The 22585-nt window shown below is 42.8% G+C and overlaps 2 protein-coding genes across 2 annotated transcripts; one reads left to right on the top strand and one right to left on the bottom strand.

Moving 5' to 3' along the window:
• Positions 1-862: 862 nt before the first annotated feature.
• On the bottom strand, positions 863-6912 carry LOC124139283 (tubulin beta-4B chain-like). The gene is made up of 4 exons (XM_046506277.2): positions 6755-6912; positions 3735-3843; positions 2939-3294; positions 863-1943 (listed from the first exon to the last, which is right to left on the bottom strand). The coding sequence occupies exons 1-4, from the start codon at positions 6809-6811 to the stop codon at positions 1128-1130; spliced, it is 1338 nt and encodes a 445-aa protein (XP_046362233.1). The 5' UTR covers positions 6812-6912; the 3' UTR covers positions 863-1127.
• A 711-nt stretch (positions 6913-7623) lies between these two features.
• LOC124139355 (proteasome assembly chaperone 4-like) lies at positions 7624-21545 on the top strand. Its single transcript, XM_046506402.2, has 4 exons — positions 7624-7896; positions 11357-11432; positions 19551-19703; positions 21269-21545. Exons 1-3 carry the CDS (start codon positions 7720-7722, stop codon positions 19667-19669), a joined length of 372 nt encoding a protein of 123 aa, XP_046362358.1. The 5' UTR covers positions 7624-7719; the 3' UTR covers positions 19670-19703; positions 21269-21545.
• Positions 21546-22585: the final 1040 nt, after the last annotated feature.

Here is a 22585-nt window from a genome sequence, read left to right as displayed (position 1 = left end):
ACCTACGCAATTGGGATACGATGACATGCATCAACCAAGTCAACAAGCCTGACCACCCGTTCCAGTTAGTCGCCTCTTACCACAAGCATGGGTTCCTGAACGGATCTTCACGGGTGGATCCAGTAGTTGTTGACATTGACTTCGTAGCCCACGGAAACAGGCATGGTGCTGACATATCAAAGATCAATATGTTTGCGGATATGGGATTCGAACCCATGGGAAGCGGATTCTTGTAATAACTGTAACAGCTATATCACAGGCTGAAACAAGTGTGGTTTTCATTACTTGCCTTCTCAATCACATGGTCTGTGGTAAGCAATTAAGATCTCAAAGAGACCACAGGTGACCCAGTGGTCAGCTGAATTGCCTCCCTTAGCCGAGTCAGGTCCGTTCATGAACCTGTGTGACCATTCACCTGAAATGATTAATTTTCAGCTCTAGGAAGTATGAAACCCCAAACTGCATCCCAGTAATAGATATAGCATTCTCATCCTATACCGTATCCATTGTATGCTTGGTTAACGAATCGAATGTATTTCATGTGCCCTATGAGTAGGTTGGTACACCACCACTAAAACAGTATTTCAGTTATATCACGGTGTTAGCTTGATGTCGTAGGAAGCCGACGTTATTTAGGCGTTTACAGCTTTGGTGAAACTTGGGTATGGCGCTGAGAACCTGGAAACAAAATCGGGTGGACCAGAATTCTTACACACTATTTTAGATTTCTGGCATGCCAAAGAGAAGCAACTCTGCACAGCGAACTGCAGCGCCTTAGGCGACTTGGCCCAAAAGGAACACCCTGGATCTGACTTATTACACCAGGACGCTAGTCATATGCAAATACAACAGATAGAATAACTTGCAATACTGACAGCTTTATTCAAATTAGTTTCAACTTAACATTTCATGGAGACGGAAGACAAAAGATCTTCAAAGATTGTGTTCTTTACACAAAAAATGTAAACTGACACACACATATAGTAAAATGTGACCAAGGAGTACAGGAAGAATAATAGAACAAGAAATGTCAAGAAGAAAGCAAGTAGTTCGTAATACTGTCACATGAAGCTTGGATAGCCTTGTAAGTTTGGTCGTGGAACTGGAGGACTGAAAGCAATTCAGCTTTATTCAGCTTCTTCTTCTCCCTCCTCCTCAAATTCTGCATCTTCCTCTGCAGTAGCCTCCTGGTACTGCTGGTACTCGGACACCAAGTCGTTCATGTTGGACTCGGCCTCAGTGAACTCCATCTCATCCATGCCCTCGCCAGTGTACCAATGGAGGAAAGCCTTTCTTCTGAACATGGCTGTGAACTGCTCGGAGATGCGCTTGAACAGCTCCTGGATGGCGGTGCTGTTGCCGATGAAGGTAGCCGACATCTTGAGGCCTCTTGGTGGAATGTCACAGACAGCGGTCTTTACGTTATTGGGGATCCATTCAACGAAGTAGCTGCTGTTCTTGTTCTGGACGTTGAGCATCTGCTCATCAACCTCCTTCATGGACATACGTCCACGGAACATGGCAGCCACAGTCAGGTAGCGACCGTGACGGGGATCACAGGCAGCCATCATGTTCTTGGCATCGAACATCTGCTGGGTGAGCTCGGGCACGGTGAGTGCACGGTACTGTAGGCTTCCTCTGGAAGTAAGGGGAGCGAACCCTGGCATGAAGAAGTGAAGACGGGGGAAGGGCACCATGTTGACTGCAAGTTTACGGAGATCAGCGTTCAGTTGACCGGGGAATCTGAGGCAGGTTGTCACCCCTGACATTGTTGCGGAGACAAGATGGTTGAGATCTCCGTATGTAGGCGTAGTGAGCTTTAATGTTCGGAAGCAGATGTCATAGAGGGCCTCATTGTCAATGCAGTATGTTTCGTCAGTATTCTCAACCAGCTGATGTACAGAGAGGGTGGCGTTGTAAGGCTCCACCACTGTATCGGACACCTGCAGTGAAAAACAAACGAATTAAAACACGTTTTACCATGCTTCGAGAAACTAGTCTATCACCGTTATATTCCTCAAAAGATAATGCTTTTATTGGTGATCTTAAAGCGGACCCTACAATGCTACACTGTCTGGGGTCATTTCAAACTTAACATTGTAATAAGCGTCACATGTGTTACCTAGACATTGTCTGTGTAACATTGGGTACATCATAAAATGCGAAAAACTTGAATTATGCTCTGACTGCCAGCAGGCCAAGCTTCTCTTCAACAATAGAACCATTGTCACCACAAAGGGCTGATAGGCACTCCGGATCTAGCATTTTTAGACTGCACATAATGTGTTTTATTATGTGAAATTATCAACCACTCTGTAGTCAATAGGTGGGTAACTTTGTTGATATGAATTTGTTTATAACTGAACGTTTTTGATACTATTGATGAAAAACATTGGGTAATCGTCTTGTGATCTACAGATAGAGCAAGGTACCTTGATGATGTTTTAATATATACTACTCCAAATCGCGCAATGAAATCGAAATCCGGTTTGTGAACTGTTGTGCAGATTTCGTTCGATTGCAAAATTTGAAAACATGTGCTTCGCAAAACTCGTTGTCAACAGATATGTTCCAAATCTTTTCATGTTTTTAATCAAGATGCTTACAGGATTTGATGCACTTCACGATGTAAGACACGTTTTATAACAATATAGATCTTGATTATCGAACATATGGTCTTGACTGGGCGCCTCCATTTTGTTTGAAGCAAATGCAAGTGAAACAAGAGGTGGAATCTGATTGGTCCATAGGAGAACCTTAGAAGGGACATAACTCATAATAGCCACTGGTACCACAACGAACGAGCCCATGAATTCCAGCCTAGTTCGGCAAGAGTGGAAACTGGACTTTTAAAGTCAGTTAACTCTCTTGCCTCGGGAAGATGAATACTAACATGCACAATCAGCCTTTCAGTATATGACTTTTAGAGGGCACTTGCCTTTGGTGATGGTACAACAGAGAATGTGTTCATGATTCTGTCAGGGTACTCCTCCCTGATTTTACTGATGAGGAGTGTGCCCATGCCAGACCCAGTGCCACCACCCAGAGAGTGGGTCAGTTGGAAGCCCTGTAAACAGTCACAGCTCTCTGCCTCTTTGCGGACCACGTCCAGCACGGAGTCTACCAGCTCGGCACCCTCTGTGTAGTGACCCTTTGCCCAGTTGTTACCAGCACCGCTCTGGCCGAACACAAAGTTGTCGGGTCTAAAGATCTGTCCGAAAGGACCAGATCGGACAGAGTCCATGGTGCCTGGCTCCAGGTCGACCAGCACAGCACGGGGGACATACTTGCCTCCTGCAAAAACATATGTTTAACAAATAACGTATCCCCAATATAACATACATTCGTATTCACCTAGTGTTAACACTGTTCATAGTATAGTGACCATAAAACCTTTCATACGTAAATGATTCACTGTTTGGACAAAAGGTAAATCAATCTGAGAAATAAAAACAATATTAAGACTTAACCAGTCTTTTTTTAAATTAAAACGCCTAGAATTTATCAAAATCAAAATTAAGACTTTACAAGACTGACAATATATTGAGTTACCTGTAGCTGGAGACCATAAAATTAGTACATGGTCTTCCAAGGATATACAAGTGTAAAAGGAGTTACCATTTGCACTGACAATTATTTCTGAATATGTCATAAAGAAAACTTTTCATATTTATCTCAACAATTCCACATTGGTGACACATTAACCATATGTATTGCTTGCCCTGTGTACAGACCTGTGGCTTCATTGTAGTACACATTGATTCTCTCTAGCTGAAGATCAGAGTCCCCATGGTAGGTGCCGGTGGGGTCAATGCCATGCTCATCAGATATCACTTCCCAGAACTGGAAAATAGCAGTAATAACTTAGTGAAAAAAATCAAAATGAAAATCATTCCGAGGACATTAATGTATCCCAACTGACTTACAATCATTTTATACTTTCTATATGACAATGTTGTTTTAAAATTGGTTTGTTTTCATGTATAGTGCCATGTATTATTACACTATGCCAAAAAAGTAGTGCCAGGTCCAGTTTTAAAAGTAACCAGGAATTGCTGATCATCTATTAAATTTCCATATGAAGATAAACCGGAAGTAATTTAAAAAATAATAATATAACAATAAATGAATCATGTTCATACCGTTGACATTTTCTGTGCGTTTATATTCTTATTTGTTGGAATTTACATATACATGTATTTTTCTTATGTTAGGCAGTTTTATATTAATCTTATTCCTTGTAATGTTGTTTTAAGAGCTTTCCAGACATCTGCTTGTTTACGTTACATTTTCTTCTACATAATTCCTTTAACCTTATTCGTTGGCTTTTTCTTGTATTTAATTACGAAGCTTGCGTTAATTTACGGTTATTCTCTGCAGCCTGGTGCCGATAAAAAAACAAACACTTGTTTTCAGTTTGGGAGTATCCAAATACAACTTTTTACAATGTAAGCAAGCGGTGTTTTTCGGTTGTATGGCTACCTTAGCGATCTGTTGTATCATTGACTCCGAAATGTAGTCCGTTCGTCGTCAGTGAGCAGGTCACACTCTGGCGCACTGGTGACAGCATTGCACCGCTACCACAGGCTAATTTACATATCACGTGGCCGGACTTTTCTCTTCATAAACAAACGCGCTTATTCCGAAATCAGAACCGACTGGGCTTATGCAAGCCTTTCGGTGCACTTCACATAGTGTTTTGCATAGTTACATAGATATGCTACTACAACTGCGACAGTGAGGTGCATGACAATATATCTTTATAAATCAAAGTGCCCGCATCGCTAGCTCTCGGTGTGGCTTCGATGACGGCCGTACAACCATTGTAAAGCACTGATAACTACGCATGTAGAAATAGTTTTTCCACGTTTTAGGACATTTTCTCAGTGAAAGCAAACCATTCTATGACATAATTATGTTTATCTAAATGTGTAGATTTGTCAAACATGAAAGAGGTTAAACATATATGCAATATCAGGGATGTGAGTAGGTTTCCGAAAACGGGAGAAGTCTAGGGGGGTCTGGGGACAAGCAACTTACCTTGTACTTACTTACCTTTTGTTGAAAAAAAACAAAAAACAAAACTCCATTGCAAATATAAGACATCAATACAACATATATCCCCATGTTATGGGTTTTCGGACGCTGACGAAACATTCATAGTTTTCTCGCTAATCACACGAACAACGGTAAAACATCTCATTCACTTATAGGCTAAAAGACAACTTTATCTTAAAAACAAGCCATCGTCAGACTCTGAGTATTTACAATTTCTGTGTGACGCCACACCCCACGTTATAGAGCAAGTATTCGTGGTAGAAAACGTTTGATGTCCGAAAACCTATACTGCTGAAAGCTCCGATCGAAAACAGGACAATCCGCGACGGTTTTCCGGTTTTCGATCATTTCTTACGAGAACTACTGTTTTAAAAACGCGATTTCCGCGTTTTCCGCGGAGATTTCACATCCCTGCAATATCTTGAATGGATTGAGTAAAATGTGAAGAATCGTCATATGGCGCTGGCCTGTGGCAGAGGTATTATGCTAGTCGCACGGAACTCTGGGAAGGAGAGTGTGAGCAGGTGCGTGTAGTCATTGGCTAATCTTGATGACATTTGCCCTGTCTACAAACGGTGCTAGAATGACGTCAGTTTTGTGGCGTCACAATGGGTTTATAGACCACACGGAGTATTGTGATGTCATAATAGCCACGCAGTTCTCACACTAAGAGTATCCCACGTTACAGGTCGATCGATCGAGAGAGAGAGAGAGAGAGAGAGAGAGAGAGAGAGAGAGAGAGAGAGAGAGAGAAATATCTGTGATAATGTATTTTAAATTTACAATTTTAGAGGGGTACACTATCTACCAGTTGTCGGACTTTCATTTTTGTAAAAGCCTAAAGTAAAAGAATCTGTACTTTACTACTACGTAGGTTAGAAACTTGCGTAAATAATGATGATATATTTCCTAGTTATTAGTACTTCAAACTATGTAATGTATTATCAACCTTCTGGAGGGAAACAGTTGACTAACAAGGCCATCCTTCACAACCAACTGACACAGCGCGATGATTAAGCCCCAGATCTACATTGGTGCAGTCGACCTAACTGCGAACATCACAACATCACCTAATGCGCAAACTCCAAATTATTGTTTCTTAATTATTCACTACTGGTCTGAATCACGAAACTTGAGCTGCTTAAGTAACAAGTATGATAAACAGCCATCTTATCATTACTATCACTCCTATCAAAATGTCGTACATGTTGACTAAACTGTACCAGTTATGAGGATAAGCAAGATAGCACGCCTAGGACTGACTCAGTACTGAATGATCGCATAAATGTTGATATATATTTAACATGATTATTCGGTGAATCTTATCTCTAATTCGGGGATTGATAATTTATGTCAGACAGCATCACATTAATATTAATATCATCCTCAATATGTGTTACAGAATGAACGAACACATGAAAATAGGTCACAGCTAGGCGATGGGTGTTTAAATGGACCACTAGAACCGTATTTCATACCTTTTAGCTGCATGAAACACGTTTACTTATTTCTGGCCAGATTAAACAAACGAATAAGGTGGAAGGCACTTGGTCTTTTAATTTCTATGTTGTCATCTACCGATATTTGAGCTATACCGCACCCATCTGGCATGTCAAAGTGGGAGGGAGCATCTCCTATTCCATGGAATTGTATAATGGTAAATCCTTAAAACTTGCAATATTTGTCCATGGCTTACCTTAGCACCGATCTGGTTGCCGCATTGTCCGGCCTGGATATGAACGATTTCACGCATATTGTTGTAATAAGGCGATAACAGTTTAATGTGTATTGCACACAGTGCTTCCCGACGGCTTAACCGTTGAAACTGGCCTCGAAAGTTCGGGACGAGTATTTATATGCAAAGTGGAATTCCTCCGCAATTTTCTCGCTTTTCATTGGTTGAACAGGATTGAGGGACTAATTCGCCAGCCAAAACGTTACTTATGGTATTTGTATCCGTGGCTACTCATCTTTACTAATCTTAAGTTAAGAGTTATGTTGTTTCATGGAGATGATATGCACTGATGTATTTGTATATATCGGCATTTTTATTGCATAATTATTATGTCTGACCGAACTAAGCGTAATAATACTTCTTCGTTGAGCGTGACGTCATGAGAATTTGAACTCGCTGACGATTGGTTGGTCGCTCCTGCCAACCTTTGTGTTGTGTGATTATGGCCCATATACTACTATCATACGAACGCTCTATGAATGATGTCTTAAAATATCCCTCTGTCGACCATTTATTAATGTAATTATCTGTGCGACTGATCGTATGGTTTATATATTTGTAGATAGCATGTTGAATGCATATAACTTTTTTGAATTCACACAAATGTATACTGACAAATGTATGGCTAGTTTTGAGGAAAAGAATCAATTTCTAAGAATTACTTTACACATCTCCTTGTATTTATAAACAGTTCGAACCGTGTCTCTATGTCTGTCAGTAGTATGAAATTGTTGCAAATACACAGCGTTTCCTTTTCCCTTTTCCCTTTTTTCCAACACCACGAGTTTACATTTCTACACATGACATGGAACTAGTTGTACAGACAACCATTTATGTGAACATGTGTTTTCATTGAGGCGGAAGAGCGACGAGTCGTAGACGGTCGTTAGATTTTTGTGTAGAACATCCTCTTCGTTACTAAAACGATGACAGATTCAGACATTAAAGCAGAACAGCCCCAAGTGACAGTGCACACATTTACTGCAAGCGTCACGGATACCACCGTGTTTTATCAAGTTATCAAAATGAGCGACAGTTTCCATCTTTGGGTTGGAGCGAAACCGTCCCTCGAAAATATGGCACTTGCAATGAACACCCGATTTGTAAGTTAACGTTCCAATATGAAAAAGGAAAACTGTTACGATACAGGCAACATCATATGTGTTAATTACTATTATGAGTTACTACTGATTCATGCGTTCGGGAGACAAATTTTGGGAGGTGTATAAATAATGTTATTGTGTACAGTAATGTTTGTAGTGAAAATTGACATTTTAGGATATTGTATGGTAAGACTTCCGCCCGTATCCCCCCCCCCCCCCCCAACAAAAAAAATAAAATAAAATAAAATAAAATAAATAATAATAACCCAAACAAAAACAAAAAAACCCCAAAAAAACAACAAAAACCGAACAAACCCTAAAACAACAAACAATTATTTTGTTGGAAAAAAAAGCTATCTGTAAATGTATATAACTTTTGGAAGGGGTGGGGGTACGGGCGGAAGTGTTCCTGATTGATGCTCATGATGTCAATCACAGGATTGTCTGGTCCAGACTCGATTATTTACAGAGATTGCTGTCATATAGCTGTAATATTGTTGAGTGCGGTGTTAAACAACAAACAAACATATAATATACATTTATTAAGTCAGCTTGTCAGCATATAATGCTTCATTGTGTATATTATTCCTGTTATTCCACAGCTTACACATATAGCTGGAATATTGCTGAGTGCGGCGTTAAACAACAAACCAACCAACAACCACAGCTTACATAACACAATCACCTAACACAGAAGTCAATTGTCCATGTAGTTAGCTGTGGGGGATACATTGTAAACAGTTCTAGCCACAGGGCTAATGGTCAGCAACTTCACACTTCAGTTACCATGGTTACAAGGGAAAGTAAGGCCAAAGTTTGCTTACCCTAATATTTGTGTAGATAAAAAAGAAAATGATACAAATAACATTTGTGGAGCTCAATATTTTTTATATTTTGAATAAACATTGCTGAATCTGTGCAGGATGTTTGCCGTTTTTAAAGTAAATATCCATATGCAGTACCTTCGTCAGAGACATGACTCCTTTCTCTTTAAGTGTTAGCAGTGTCCAGTCTATGAATAGAATGCATGTGTTAAGTGTTATATAAGAAATTAAGTTGAGAATCTATAAATGAAATGTGTATGTTAAATATTATGAAATTAAGTTATATTGAGGTCAGACAAATAGAAGTAATACTACATGTATTCATTTCTTGCTTGTCTCCTATGAATGAGAGGTATAAAAGAGGAGTAAAACATCTAAGATGGTTGTCATTTTTGCTCAGGTCTGTCAAGTCTATAAATTAAAAAATGACGAGTGTTGCCTGTGTGCTACTAATATCAGGAATTTTTATAGGATTTCAAACAAAGCATAAATTGATATTTAGTTAATATTGAGATTTTTGCAAGGATCTTATTTTCTTAATTTCCAAGGTAATTTGAGATTACATTCAATGCACTACTGGTCCTGTTATCAATAAAATACAAATCACCTTGACCAAGCTGACACATTAGTTATAACAATATTAACATGATTTGGGAATTTCTGTCTTTCTGTTTGGAGGGGGAACGGGTGGTCCAGTCGTCTAAGGCGCAGCGATTCGCTGTGCAGAGTTGCGTCCGTTGGGCACGCCAGAAACCTATGATTGTGGGTTCGAATCCCGGTTTGCCCCGATTATGTTTCTAGGTTTGTCAGCACCATACCCGTGCTCGTGGGTTTCACCGAAGTGGTAAACGTCTGAGACCTGCATCACTTTGGGCTTTCCTCCCACATTAAGCTGACACGCCGCGATATAACTGGAATAATGTTAAAAGCGGCGTTAAACCTAACTCACTCACTCTTTCTGTTTGGGAATTTTTACTGACAGTTGCTGCAGATTTTGGGTCGAATATTGGCCTCTGAACAGGTATATGTTCCTTTGCAGGTTTCATTGAGCGAGATTAATGTTGTCTATCTAATCTACAGGTAATATAGCTCTGGGCCAAGTTCACTGGAATGTGTAGACATGCATAAACATGATAAGAGATCTAAACTGATCTACCCTACAAGTCGGCAGTTAGTATCTGTAATTAGTTTTATATACACTTAGGTAATTAGTTTTATATACACTTAGACATATTCCTTTAATGAGACCTGAGTGCAAGGATCAAATAAAAAGTACCAATACCTAAATTTATAATTCTAAAATGCTTGATGGCAAGATGAAGGTGCCACTCTGTGCAGCTGATGTATAATGTTATTGTTAGATTATTGCCATGACACACGCCAAGATCAAAGGCAGTAAAACAAGATGCTGTTATTTCCTACAGGACTCGATATAGTGATTGCAACCTATTTTTGAAAAATGCTACCTACTATTCATGTCTACAAACTATTTCAAATTTGTCGCTTACCCTTACCCTAATTTGTCGCTTACTTGTCCACACAACTTCAATCTTTGAACACCCTCAATACCTCAACTTTATTTACCATACATCACTAGTCCCTGTGTTATTTGTCATGCTATTTTTGGCTTGACGTCAGACTTTGTACTTCAAAATTATGTGCATGTTTTTACTTTGATAATTTTATGGTACCAGGGTGCAACCTGGTTTTGGCCAGTGCAACTAGGTTTTCATGTCAACATGCACCTGGTGCAAGTTAAATCAAGTTTCGTAAATCAAGCCCTGGGTTGTCAAGGATCTGTATTTCACAGTGCATAGTTGCTTCCCTTTGGCTGCCAGGATCTGATAATAGGTGGTTTTAATCACTGATTCATCCTGAATAGGAAAGCAGAAGGTTCGTTGGTTTGATCCCAACGTCGCATCATAACAAAAGATGTTAAAAGATGGTACTTGTTGTTACCCTGTTCGGTGGTTGGCATTAAAGGGTTGAAACACGCCTGCTCGACTCGGAGTCAGTATTCTGTGTCTGAGTGAGGTATCCATGTTAAACTGCGGCATGGTATGTCAGTGGCTAGCTCTATAAACTGGCATAAGTCCTGACTAGTACAAGCAGCCACACACACCCATCACTATAAACGGAGTAAGAGCAATATTCTTGAATGCTTTGATCAACCCAATTTCACCTCAGCCTCCATGTGATATACAGTCAAGTCTCGTTAATCCGACACACGTTAATCTGACAATCGGCTTTATCCGACACTAATGATGGGAACTGATTAAATCAGTGCTATTTAGACCCGTTAATCTGACAGTCTCGTACTCCGACTCCAACACACCAAATTATGAATTACCGAAATCACTCATTAATCAGTCTCGTTAATCCGACACAGTGATCAGCGTACTCTGTTGTCATCTGCCCGCGAGTACACAGCCCGTGTTTTGATGCAAGACAAGTCCACTGGTAGCTACATATTACAATGGCTACAGAGATAAACTTGCCTAACAATAAACAATTAATGCTTTAAATAAACACATTAGGATTAATCACATGCTTGGATTACCTCAATATCAATAAAACCAGATACAAGTTCTGGCTACCGCTGAGGATGTTAACATGGTTTATTTCCTTGTTTCTAGGAATCTCTGCCACTTGCAACCCACTTGTTTGGAGACAGTTCCAACCCCATTGCAGCGAGTCTGGCACAGAGGCTGGGTGAGACTGACATTTGGCTGTGTTGCTTGCTAATTGCTTTATTTGTCATGACTGTGGCTAATGGCTTGATTGGTCATTTAGAATTAACACACAGAATTATCACATATGGGAACATTCCTGGAATTCCTTATTCCTGATGGATCATTTGTGTAAAGCTTTTCTCAACACTCTGATCACACTTGAAATCGAATTGTGTGGGATATGAAATATCACTTTCCACAGACATGATAGATGATATACAATCTCTTGTTTTATTGTTCTTTGAGAGTGTTAACATGATTGTGGAAGCTATTGGCACAAACGCATTACAGACAATGTTACCAGTTACATTGCTACCTGTTTGGAATGCCTTTGTAATTGCCTATTGAGATCTATAATAACCGGACCCGTGAAGATCCAGGTAGAGAATAGGTCTTCAGCAAGGTCAGTTTGAAGGTCATACTCTCATGCAATGTCTTGTAAGCAGTTTCATTCAGAAGGTTTTGGCAATTTGATATGAAAATTTCATATCTGTATGACCACTAGGTGAATGAGTGAGTGAATTGGGTTTAACGCTGCTGTTAACAGTATTCCAGTTATATCATGGCTTGTCAGCTTAATGTGGGAGGAAAGCCTGAAGTGATGCAGGTCTCGGACGTTTACCACTTCAGTGAAACCCACGAGCATGGGTATGGTGCTGACAAACCTAGGAACATAATAGGGGCGAACCCTTAATTCGAACCCACAATCATAGGTTTCTGGTGTGACCAAGGGACGTAACTCTGCACGCGGTGCCTAAGACTGAGCCACTCGTACCTCCTTATGACCACAAAGTTTGCATAAAGTATTGTTCTTGCATTTCATTGGATTACCTTGAAGGTCGAAGTCACTCAGTATGAACTGTGCATTAAAAGATCTTGTGCTCACAATAACTGTAGTATTTATGAAGGGAACTTGATGAAACCAGTATTTATGATCTCTGTGCCAGAGTCTTCATGTTATCAACATTTGGGTTGAGCTCAGCATGAGGTCAAGGTCAATAGAGGTGAAATATGAAACGTGGTGCAAATTTCACGAAATTGGGCATGTTTGAGTTCAACTGTTACCAGATGTGGTGATGTCAAATTGGTTCATGATACATGTTTCTTGGATCTGTGAAGATCTGGGTTAGAACATGTCTTTAGCTAAAAATGCTTTTAAGAGGCAAATAAGCTTGTTGTAAAAGGCAACTAACAGGGTCAGGTGGCCAGGCTCACTGACTTGGCTGATGCATGTCATCATATCCCAATTGCGTAGATCGATGCTCATGATCCAGACTTGATTATTTAAAGACGCTGAGTGCGGCGTACAACAAAGAAACCAACATGTTTTAGGTGGGATGGTTATAGGACATTCAGGAATTGGTTGGGATGGGCACTGCTACTGTTCTTTGCATACAAACAATTTTACCAGGTATTTACATGATTATTTACAGGCTACTGTGGATTTAATTCTGTCAGCCGTCTTGGCCAGGTCCATGTTGAATTATATTGAGGTCACTATGACCATTGCTTTAATGGTGATACTTCACAGATGGGACCAGTGAAGATCCAGGGTAGAATAGGTCTTCAGCAACCCATGCTTGCCGTCAAAGGCGACTATGCTTGTCGTAAGAGGCGGCTAACAGGATCGGGTGGTCAGGCGCGCTGACTTGGTTGATGCATGTCATTGATCCCAATTGTGTGGATCGATGCTCATGATATTAATCACTGAATTGTCTGGTCCAGACTCGATTATGTACAGACCGCCGTCATATAGCTGAAATTTTACTGAGTGCTTCGTTTAACAACAAACCAACCAACTTCACAGATGGCCACAATGCAAGCAAGGCCTGTCATGAAACTATATGTCACAGATATTGACACAAGCAATGTAAACTTTACTGTCATCTTATCCTACTTGCGAGATCGATGTTCATTATGTCAATCACTGGATTGTCTGGTCCAGATTTGATTATTTACTGACCATGTATGGCTGGAATATTACTGAGTGAGGCGTTAATAAATGACAAACAAAAACAAATAAATGAAATTTCTTGATGGTGTCTGCTCTGATATGGATGGTGCCTAGAATTAGATATCTAGGTCAAAAAGTTATACATTGTACTTGGGTGTGAGGTGTTTGGATGAATATGATAGCCACGTCACCACAATGATAACTATGTGTTACATATGACTAATACACTGGTAGGGACTATCTCAAAACCACTCCTTGTGATATTGTTATAGAATGCTTATGTACTGTGGTGTACCCGGTGCATGACACTATCAGCATAATCAACAGCATATTGATGTGATCAACTAAGATGTCTAACAACAGTTTGATTTTTCAGTCAAGTTTGGCTTTAACCTTTAGCCTGCTGAATTGTTTCACTCCTCTGCCTGCTGGGTTTATTTTGGCATTGGGCGCTGTAAAGAGGCTGGGTGATTTCAAACAGTTAAGACTTCATTAAGAAAGACGATTGAACCAATACTTTGCACATTTAAATACTTGATAGAAAAATACACATTATTATCCCAGAACATATCCTGACATTTTCAAACATCCAGAGGTTAAAATAAAACGAAATCAAACGTAACATTTGTAAATTTTCTTGGTCTCACCTGAATTACATAACTGAAGGTGGAATGCTTTTCATATTAGGAACGTTCTAAGTGCAACTGATTTTATTAGTCACGTCTCTGATATCTTAAATTTAACTGAGTTTGTTTAAATCCTTCTTTTTTTCATTGATAGCAAACTGGTAAAATATGAACTATTTCTTGAAATTAATAATTATAAATGTTTGAAATAAATTATTATTAAAAAAAATATTGGGTTTATTCTTATGTATCAAATCTTTAAATATGCAGGATACAATAAAAGACAATCTACAACTCTTAATTCAAGTGTTTTGGTTCATTAAAGTCCACAATAATAAGCTACTGAAAGTTTTAGCAAGCTGAGATATATGCATATCATATGCAAGTTAGATGATCATATGCAAAGCCTATTTGGTGAATAGTTAATGCGACTTTTATTTGTGGCGTGTCCTTAAGCTGTTATTTGGGGCGTGTCCTTAAGCTGTTCGCCTGCCAAATGGGTTTGACAGTAGCATTGACAGCTTGAGTCAGGCATAGCGTCTGACATGCTTTGACTAGTGGAATTGTTATTACCGGTAATCATATAATTTGTTTGTTTGTTTGTTGTTTAACGCTGCATTCAGCAATATTCCAGCTAAATGGCAGCTGTCTGAAAATAATCAAGTCTGGACCAGACAATCCAGTGATTGACATAATGAACATCAATCCACTCAGTTAGGATACGTTGACATGCATCAACCAAGTCAGCGAGTCTGACCACCTGATCCTGTTATTCGCCTTTTACAAGCATAATCGCCTCTTACATGTATGGGTCGCTGTAGACCTATTCTTCCTACTCTTCACAGGTACCATTCCTCAGTAGTTGCCCACTCCTATTTTATTACTGAAATTTAGTACATGTTGAGCCTCTAGATTTGGAATGAAATAATACAATTTATAACCTTTTTTGGTCGGCACCATTGTGTCTAATGGAGATCCACCAGGACCTGTAGACTTTCTATGTGCTGGTCCTTTGAACCACTGACAAATATTGGTAAAAAAACGATTATGAGGTAACTAAACAGAAAGTTGAAGAAATCTCCGAATACCTGTTGTGGGGCATTAGTTCTGCTCCTGATGCTGAAAACATGCATGTCAACAACATTCTATAAATGGAGGATATTTTCAGACTGAAGGTCTGGGAAATTCTAAAAATAAACTGGCAAGTATTCCTACATGCAGCAGGCAGATGGTGTGTTGGGAAATAGCCTTGAAAACCCCCTCCTGACCTGCAGACAGGCCCTTCGCTAACGTGTATACATGTTGTCGGTACACTTGGCTATTATTATATCAAGCTTGGTTATCTCATTCGAATTGTTATCTCTCAATACTGGACATCAATGTACAGGATATGTAGGGCTCCGGGCTGTGAATGTAGTGTGAGGTATTGATGCCTTGGGCTGTATTTGTTGTGTTGGGGATGGGGTCTGGAGTGTGTTGGGGTCTGTAGTGTGTTGGGGTCTGTAGTGTGGTGGGACTGTAGTGTGTTGGGGTCTGTAGTGTGGTGGGGTCTGTAGTGTGGTGGGGTCTGTAGTGTGGTGGGGACTGTAGTGTGGTGGGGTCTGTAGTGTGGTGGGGACTGTAGTGTGGTGGGGACTGTAGTGTGGTGGGGACTGTAGTGTGGTGGGGTCTGTAGTGTGGTGTGTCTGTAGTGTGGTGTGTCTGTAGTGTGGTGGGGTCTGTAGTGTGATGGGGACTGTAGTGTGATGGGGACTGTAGTGTGTTGGGGTCTGTAGTGTGTTGGGGTCTGTTGTGTGTTGGGGTCTGTAGTGTGTTGGGGTCTGTAGTGTGTTGGGGTCTGTAGTGTGATGGGGACTGTAGTGTGTTGGGGTCTGTAGTGTGTTGGGGTCTGTTGTGTGTCGGGGTCTGTAGTGTGATGGGGACTGTAGTGTGTTGGGGTCTGTAGTGTGTTGGGGTCTGTAGTGTGTTGGGGTCTGTAGTGTGTTAGGGTCTGTTGTGTGTTAGGGTCTGTTGTGTGGTGGGGTCTGTTGTGTGTTGGGGTCTGTAGTGTGATGGGGACTGTAGTGTGTTGGGGTCTGTAGTGTGTTGGGGTCTGTAGTGTGTTAGGGTCTGTTGTGTGTTAGGGTCTGTTGTGTGGTGGGGTCTGTTGTGTGGTGGGACTGTAGTGTCTGTAGTGGGGTCTGTAGTGTGGTGGGGACTGTAATGTGGTGGGGTCTGTAGGGTGGTGGGACTGTAGTGTGGTGGGGTCTGTAGGGTGGTCGGTCTGTTGTGTGGTGGGGTCTGTAGTGTGTTGGGGTCTGTAGTGTGTTAGGGTCTGTTGTGTGTTAGGGTCTGTTGTGTGTTAGGGTCTGTTGTGTGTTAGGGTCTGTAGTGTGTTAGGGTCTGTGGTGTGGTGGGGACTGTAGTGTAGTGGGGTCTGTTGTGTGGTGGGGTCTGTGGTGTGGTGGGGTCTGTAGTGTGTTAGGGTCTGTTGTGTGTTAGGGTCTGTTGTGTGGTGGGGTCTGTTGTGTGGTGGGGTCTGTGGTGTGGTGGGGTCTGTGGTGTGTTAGGGTCTGTGGTGTGTTAGGGTCTGTTGTGTGTTAGGGTCTGTTGTGTGTTAGGGTCTGTGGTGTGGTGGGGTCTGTGGTGTGTTAGGGTCTGTTGTGTGTTAGGGTCTGTAGTGTGTTAGGGTCTGTTGTGTGTTAGGGTCTGTTGTGTGGTGGGGTCTGTGGTGTGGTGGGGTCTGTAGTGTGGTGGAGACTGTAGTGTGGTGGGGACTAGTGTGGTGGGGTCTGTGGTGTGGTGGGGACTGTAGTGTAGTGGGGTCTGTAGGGTGGTGGGGACTGTAGTGTGGTCTGTAGTGTGGTGGGTCTGTAGTGTGATGGGGACTGTAGTGTGGTGGGGTCTGTAGTGTGGTGGGACTGTAGTGTGGTGGGGACTGTAGTGTGGTGAGGTCTGTAGGGTTTTTGGGGACTGTAGGGTGGTGGGGACTGTAGTGTTATGGGGTCTGTAGGGTTGTGGGGACTGTAGGGTTGTGGGGACTGTAGTGTGGTGGTGTCTGTAGTGTGATAGGGTCTGTAGGGTTGTGGGGACTGTAGGGTTGTGGGGACTGTAGTGTGGTTGGGACTGTAGTGTGGTGGGGTCTGTGGTGTGATGGGGACTTTGGTGTGATGGGGACTGTAGTGTGGTGGGGACTGTAGTGTGGTGGGACTATAGTGTGGTGGGGTCTGTAGTGTGGTGGGGTCTGTGGTGGGGACTGTAGTGTCTGTGGTGGGGTCTGTGGTTGGGTCTGTAGTGTGTTGGGGACTGTAGTGTGTTGGGGCCTGTAGGGTTATGGGGACTGTCGTGTGATGGGGACTGTAGTGTGGTGGGGACTGTAGTGTGATGGGGACTGTAGTGTGGTGGGGACTGTAGTGTGGTGGGGACTGTAGTGTGATGGGGACTGTAGTGTGATGGGGAATGTAATGTGGTGGGGACTGTAGTGTGGTGGGGACTGTAGTTTGATTGGAACTGTAGTGTGGTGGGGTCTGTAGTGTGGTGGGGACTGTAGTGTGGTGGTGGGACTGTAGTGTGGTGGGGTCTGTAGTGTGGTGGGGACTGTAGTTTGATGGGAACTGTAGTGTGGTGGGGTCTGTAGTGTGGTGGGGACTGTAGTGTGGTGGTGGGACTGTAGTGTGGTGGGGACTGTAGTGTGTTAGGGCCTGTAGGGTTGTGGGGACTGTAGTTTGATTGGAACTGTAGTGTGGTGGGGACTGTAGTGTGGTGGGGACTGTAGTGTGGGGGGGTCTGGAGGGTTGTGGGGACTGTAGGGTTGTGGGGACTGTGGTGTAGTGGGGACTATAGGGTTGTGGGTCTTCAGGTTGGTGGGGTCTGTAGTGTGGTGGGGAGTGTAGTGTGGTGGGGACTGTAGTGTGGTGGGTCTGTAGTGTGTTGGGGTCTGTAGTGTGGTGGGGACTGTAGTGTGGTGGGGTCTGTAGTGTGGTGAGACTGTAGTGTGTTGGGGGTCTGTAGTGTGTTGGGGTCTAGTGTGGTGGGGACTGTAGTGTGTTGGGGACTGTAGTGTGGTGGGGTCTGTAGTGTGGTGAGTGGTGGGGACTGTAGTGTGGTGGGGTCTGTAGTGTGGTGGGACTGTAGGGTTGTGGGGACTGTAGTTTGATTGAAACTGTAGTGTGGTGGGGACTGTAGTGTGGTGGGGACTGTAGTGTGGTGGGGTCTGGAGGGTTGTGGGGACTGTAGGGTTGTGGGGACTGTGGTGTAGTGGGGACTATAGGGTTGTGGGTCTTCAGGTTGGTGGGGTCTGTAGTGTGGTGGGGAGTGTAGTGTGGTGGGGACTGTAGTGTGGTGGGTCTGTAGTGTGTTGGGGTCTGTAGTGTGGTGGGGACTGTAGTGTGGTGGGGTCTGTAGTGTGGTGAGACTGTAGTGTGTTGGGGGTCTGTAGTGTGTTGGGGTCTAGTGTGGTGGGGACTGTAGTGTGTTGGGGACTGTAGTGTGGTGGGGTCTGTAGTGTGGTGAGTGGTGGGGACTGTAGTGTGGTGGGGTCTGTAGTGTGGTGGGACTGTAGGGTTGTGGGGACTGTAGTTTGATTGGAACTGTAGTGTGGTGGGGACTGTAGTGTGGTGGGGACTGTAGTGTGGTGGGGTCTGGAGGGTTGTGGGGACTGTAGGGTTGTGGGGACTGTGGTGTAGTGGGGACTATAGGGTTGTGGGTCTTCAGGTTGGTGGGGTCTGTAGTGTGGTGGGGAGTGTAGTGTGGTGGGGACTGTAGTGTGGTGGGTCTGTAGTGTGTTGGGGTCTGTAGTGTGGTGGGGACTGTAGTGTGGTGGGGTCTGTAGTGTGGTGGGACTGTAGTGTGTTGGGGGTCTGTAGTGTGTTGGGGTCTAGTGTGGTGGGGACTGTAGTGTGTTGGGGACTGTAGTGTGGTGGGGTCTGTAGTGTGGTGAGTGTGGTGGGGACTGTAGTGTGGTGGGGTCTGTAGTGTGGTGGGACTGTAGTGTGGTGGGGTCTGTAGTGTGGTGGGACTGTAGTGTGGAGGGGTCTGTAGTGTGGTGGGACTGTAGTGTGGTGGTGACTGTAGTGTGGTTGGGTCTGTAGTGTGGTGGGACTGTAGTGTGGAGGGGACTGTAGTGTGGTGGGGTCTGTAGTGTGATGGGACTGTAGTGTGGTGGGGTCTGTAGTGTGGTGGGACTGTAGTGTGATGGGGACTGTAGTGTGGTGGGGTCTGTAGTGTGGTGGGACTGTAGTGTGATGGGGACTGTAGTGGGGTCTGTAGTGTCTGTATTTGGGTCTGTAGTGTGGTGGGGTCTGTAGTGTGGTGGGGTCTGTAGTGTGGTGGGACTGTAGTGTGGTGGGGTCTGTAGTGTGGTGGGACTGTAGTGTGGTGGGGACTGTAGTGTGGTGGGGACTGTAGTGTGGTGGGGTCTGTAGTGTGTTGGGGACTGTAGTGTGGTGGGTCTGTAGTGTGGTGGGGTCTGCAGTGTGGCAGGGTCTGCAGTGTGGCGGGGATCGTGGTGGGACTAATGATTTGTTCGTTCCTCTTGCAGCTAAGAAGACTGGGAAGCAGGTGTTTGTGAGCTGTAACCTGGCGTACGATCAGCTGACCATGCCCGTCGTGGAGAAGCGCATTACAGAGGAGATGAAGAAGAGGCCGGAGATGTTCTGAACCTTCCCAGAGACATCTGATGGTCTAAGTACAGGTAACTTTTGTACAGAAAACTAGTTTTCCACTATTGGAGAAACCTTAAGAACAATTGGATGATGTCACTCTGAGTTTATAAGACTGTGAAAAAAAAGATAGAAATAACTCCAGCAAGCTACAGTACCACAACTCCACTGGCGGATCCAGAGAGTGTGTGAGTGTGCAGGCATCTTCCTGAGGCAAGGGAGTTAACTGACTGTAAAAGTCAAGTTTCCACCTTTGCCGAACTAGGCTAGAATTATGGAGATATGTTTTCGCTGGAGTAACGAGTCTATCCATAGTCTAATCAAAATCGCGTTACGAACAAGACATCCGGTTGGTAAACTGCCAATCGGTCAATTGCTGGATTTGCAAAGCATGTGTACTGGAACAGCCAGCTCGGCTTTTAAGGGATACATTTCAAATCTTTTCATGTATTTAATCAAGGTGCTCACATGATTTGATGCACATTGCAAAGTAAGACTCGTTTTATTACAATATCGATCTTGATTATCGATCAAATCGTCTTGACTGTGCGACGCCAATTTGTTTGAAGCAAATGTGAGTGATATGAGAGGTGGAATCGGTCAATAAGAGGGACATAGAAGGGACGTAACTCCTAATAGCCACCGGTGACGCTACAATTGCGCCCAGAAATTCCTGCCAAGATCGACAAGGGTGGAAACTGGACTTTTATAATCAGTTATCTCCCTTGCCTCAGGAAGATGGTGTGCAGGAAGTGCATCGACAGATCATAGGTTTTCGTTCACTCCTGGATCTGCTGCACATGTGCAGTGTTCCCGCTGGCTTTTGAAACTGCCAGTGGACTGGCAACTCTAAATAATACCAGGCCCACCCAATTTTTGTCAGTCCCAACTTTGAACAAGTGAAAATTGTATGAAGTTACCTAGTTGTAATTCTTTCAACATCAGTTTCAATTAAATGTACTTTCATGGCTGACAAATTCAGTGACGTCATTTCTGAAGTAATTTGTTAAGATTCACACAAAGTTCAATCACAATTTTATCATTTTTTCTAAATATTTCACTTTGATTGAAGACTAAGTCACTACAAATAGATAATTAATCTCTAAACAAGCGAAATATTATTTCCTTGGACTAAAAATAGGCAGTGGGAAGCCCTGATGATAACAGGCAAGCTGACTTCTTTCTAAAAATTTACTTTTTGACTATCAACAATGTTTTGTTCAACAACAAAGATTTACACAGGGTTGGTTTGGTTGGTTTGTCCAGACAATCCAGTGATTAATATCATGAGCATCGATCTACGCAATTGGGATCGATGACATGCATCAACCAAGTCAGCGAGCCTGACCACCCGATCCCATTAATCGCCTTTTACGAAAAGCATGGTCGCCTTTTATGGCAAGCATGGGTTGCTGAAGATCTATTCTATCCCGGATCTTCACAGGTCTGAATATTCACAAGAATGAACAGTCCAAGCCTAATTTTACTGGTCAAAAACTGGTAATTACCGGTAAACAGGAACACTGTATTTACTAATATCATGATTGTCAGATCCTGCCCACTCACTAACTTACTCATCCTGAGATCTGTTTTGTAGGTTGTGGAGCACATGGTAATTCGTTGGAGATCTCCCAGACTGGTCAAGGGTGCCAGCATGCTTCCGACCCCTATGGATCTCAAGTAGACTGGGATGGACAAGAGAGGAGGACAGCCCATTCACACAAACAGGGGTGTTTTTGCAGTCACTTGCATTTGGTCCAGCAGATGATGAAAATGTGTAAATGTAGAATCTGTGCATTGGTACCATGGCACCCTCAAGACTAATTATGATTGTTGACGAACATGAATATGTGAATAAAGGTTTATATTGTAGAGATATACATTGTTTAGTTTATCGAGGCAATAATCAATACCAATACCCAAAAGGCAATCTCATTAAAATCATATCTTTGTTATCGCTACCGCTAAACAAAGATGTGAGGACATCCCATTATGGGTCACGTCAGACCGACCCTTCGCGAATTTTGACAGACCAATGGAGTGACTGACAAGAAGTTGACATTGGTCTAATCAAAAGGCAGCTCTTGTGTGCTTTACGGCATTAGTTTCAAACTGGCGACTACTCTACGAAACATTTTCGATTTCATAATTTGAAAACTGATCAAAAGAAAATTCTGGAATGGTTAATAGATGGCCTTTATTGTATGGATTCATGATGGCAATCACTGGATTGTCTGGTCCAGACTTGGTTATTTACAGACTGTCATCATATAGCTGGAATATTTCTGAGTGCGGCGTTAAACAACAAACAAACAAATTAATGCCTAACTCAGCAATAATCCAGCTACATATGACGAAAGTCTGTAAATACAAATCAACAATCCAGTGATTGCCATCATGAACATCAATCTAGGCAACTGAGATACAATGACATGCTAACAACCATTTCAGCCCAACCCTGATAGTCGCCTCTACGACAAGCATGAGGTGAGGTGAGGTGAAATGGGGTTTAACGTCGCGTCCAAGATTATTGCACTTATATAGCGACGTGCATGTACGTGTGTGTGTTTGTTTGGCTGCTTGTACTAGTCCGGACTGATGCCGATTTATAGTGCTAGCTCACTGAGATACCATGCCGCAGTGTAACATGAATATCCCACTCAGACACAGCATACTGACTCCGAGCCGACCAGTCCTTGTTTTAGCCCCTTAATGCCAGACAGGGTAACAACAAGTACCATCTTTTAACGTCTTTTGGTATGACGCGGCCGGTCCTAGACAAGCATGAGTTGCTGAAGACACATTCTAACACATGGGTGCATATGCTTTCAGTGATGTGTTTGCCTGGTCCCGGCACTCTTATTGCAGACCACCATGGTGGAACTGGAATATTGCAGACATTTTGGCATAGTGT

This window comes from Haliotis rufescens, unplaced genomic scaffold (genome assembly GCF_023055435.1).
Source record: "Haliotis rufescens isolate VD_foot unplaced genomic scaffold, xgHalRufe1.0.p SCAF_17, whole genome shotgun sequence".
In the NCBI taxonomy this organism is placed as follows: domain Eukaryota; kingdom Metazoa; phylum Mollusca; class Gastropoda; order Lepetellida; family Haliotidae; genus Haliotis; species Haliotis rufescens.
The sequence above is the reverse complement of the archived record's forward strand: the minus strand, read 5'-3'. Positions and strand labels throughout refer to the sequence as shown.

Excerpts from the sequence above, each read along its gene's own strand:
- LOC124139283 (XM_046506277.2), bottom strand. The coding sequence starts at position 6,811 with ATGCGTGAAATCGTTCATATCCAGGCCGGACAATGCGGCAACCAGATC. Across the intron at positions 3,844-6,754 it reads GCAACCAGATCGGTGCTAAG|TTCTGGGAAGTGATATCTGA; the intron begins GTAAGCCATGGA and ends GCTATTTTCCAG. Across the intron at positions 3,295-3,734 it reads GTACTACAATGAAGCCACAG|GAGGCAAGTATGTCCCCCGT; the intron begins GTCTGTACACAG and ends ATGTTTTTGCAG.
- LOC124139355 (XM_046506402.2), top strand. The coding sequence starts at position 7,720 with ATGACAGATTCAGACATTAAAGCAGAACAGCCCCAAGTGACAGTGCAC. Across the intron at positions 7,897-11,356 it reads TTGCAATGAACACCCGATTT|GAATCTCTGCCACTTGCAAC; the intron begins GTAAGTTAACGT and ends CCTTGTTTCTAG. Across the intron at positions 11,433-19,550 it reads GAGTCTGGCACAGAGGCTGG|CTAAGAAGACTGGGAAGCAG; the intron begins GTGAGACTGACA and ends TTCCTCTTGCAG.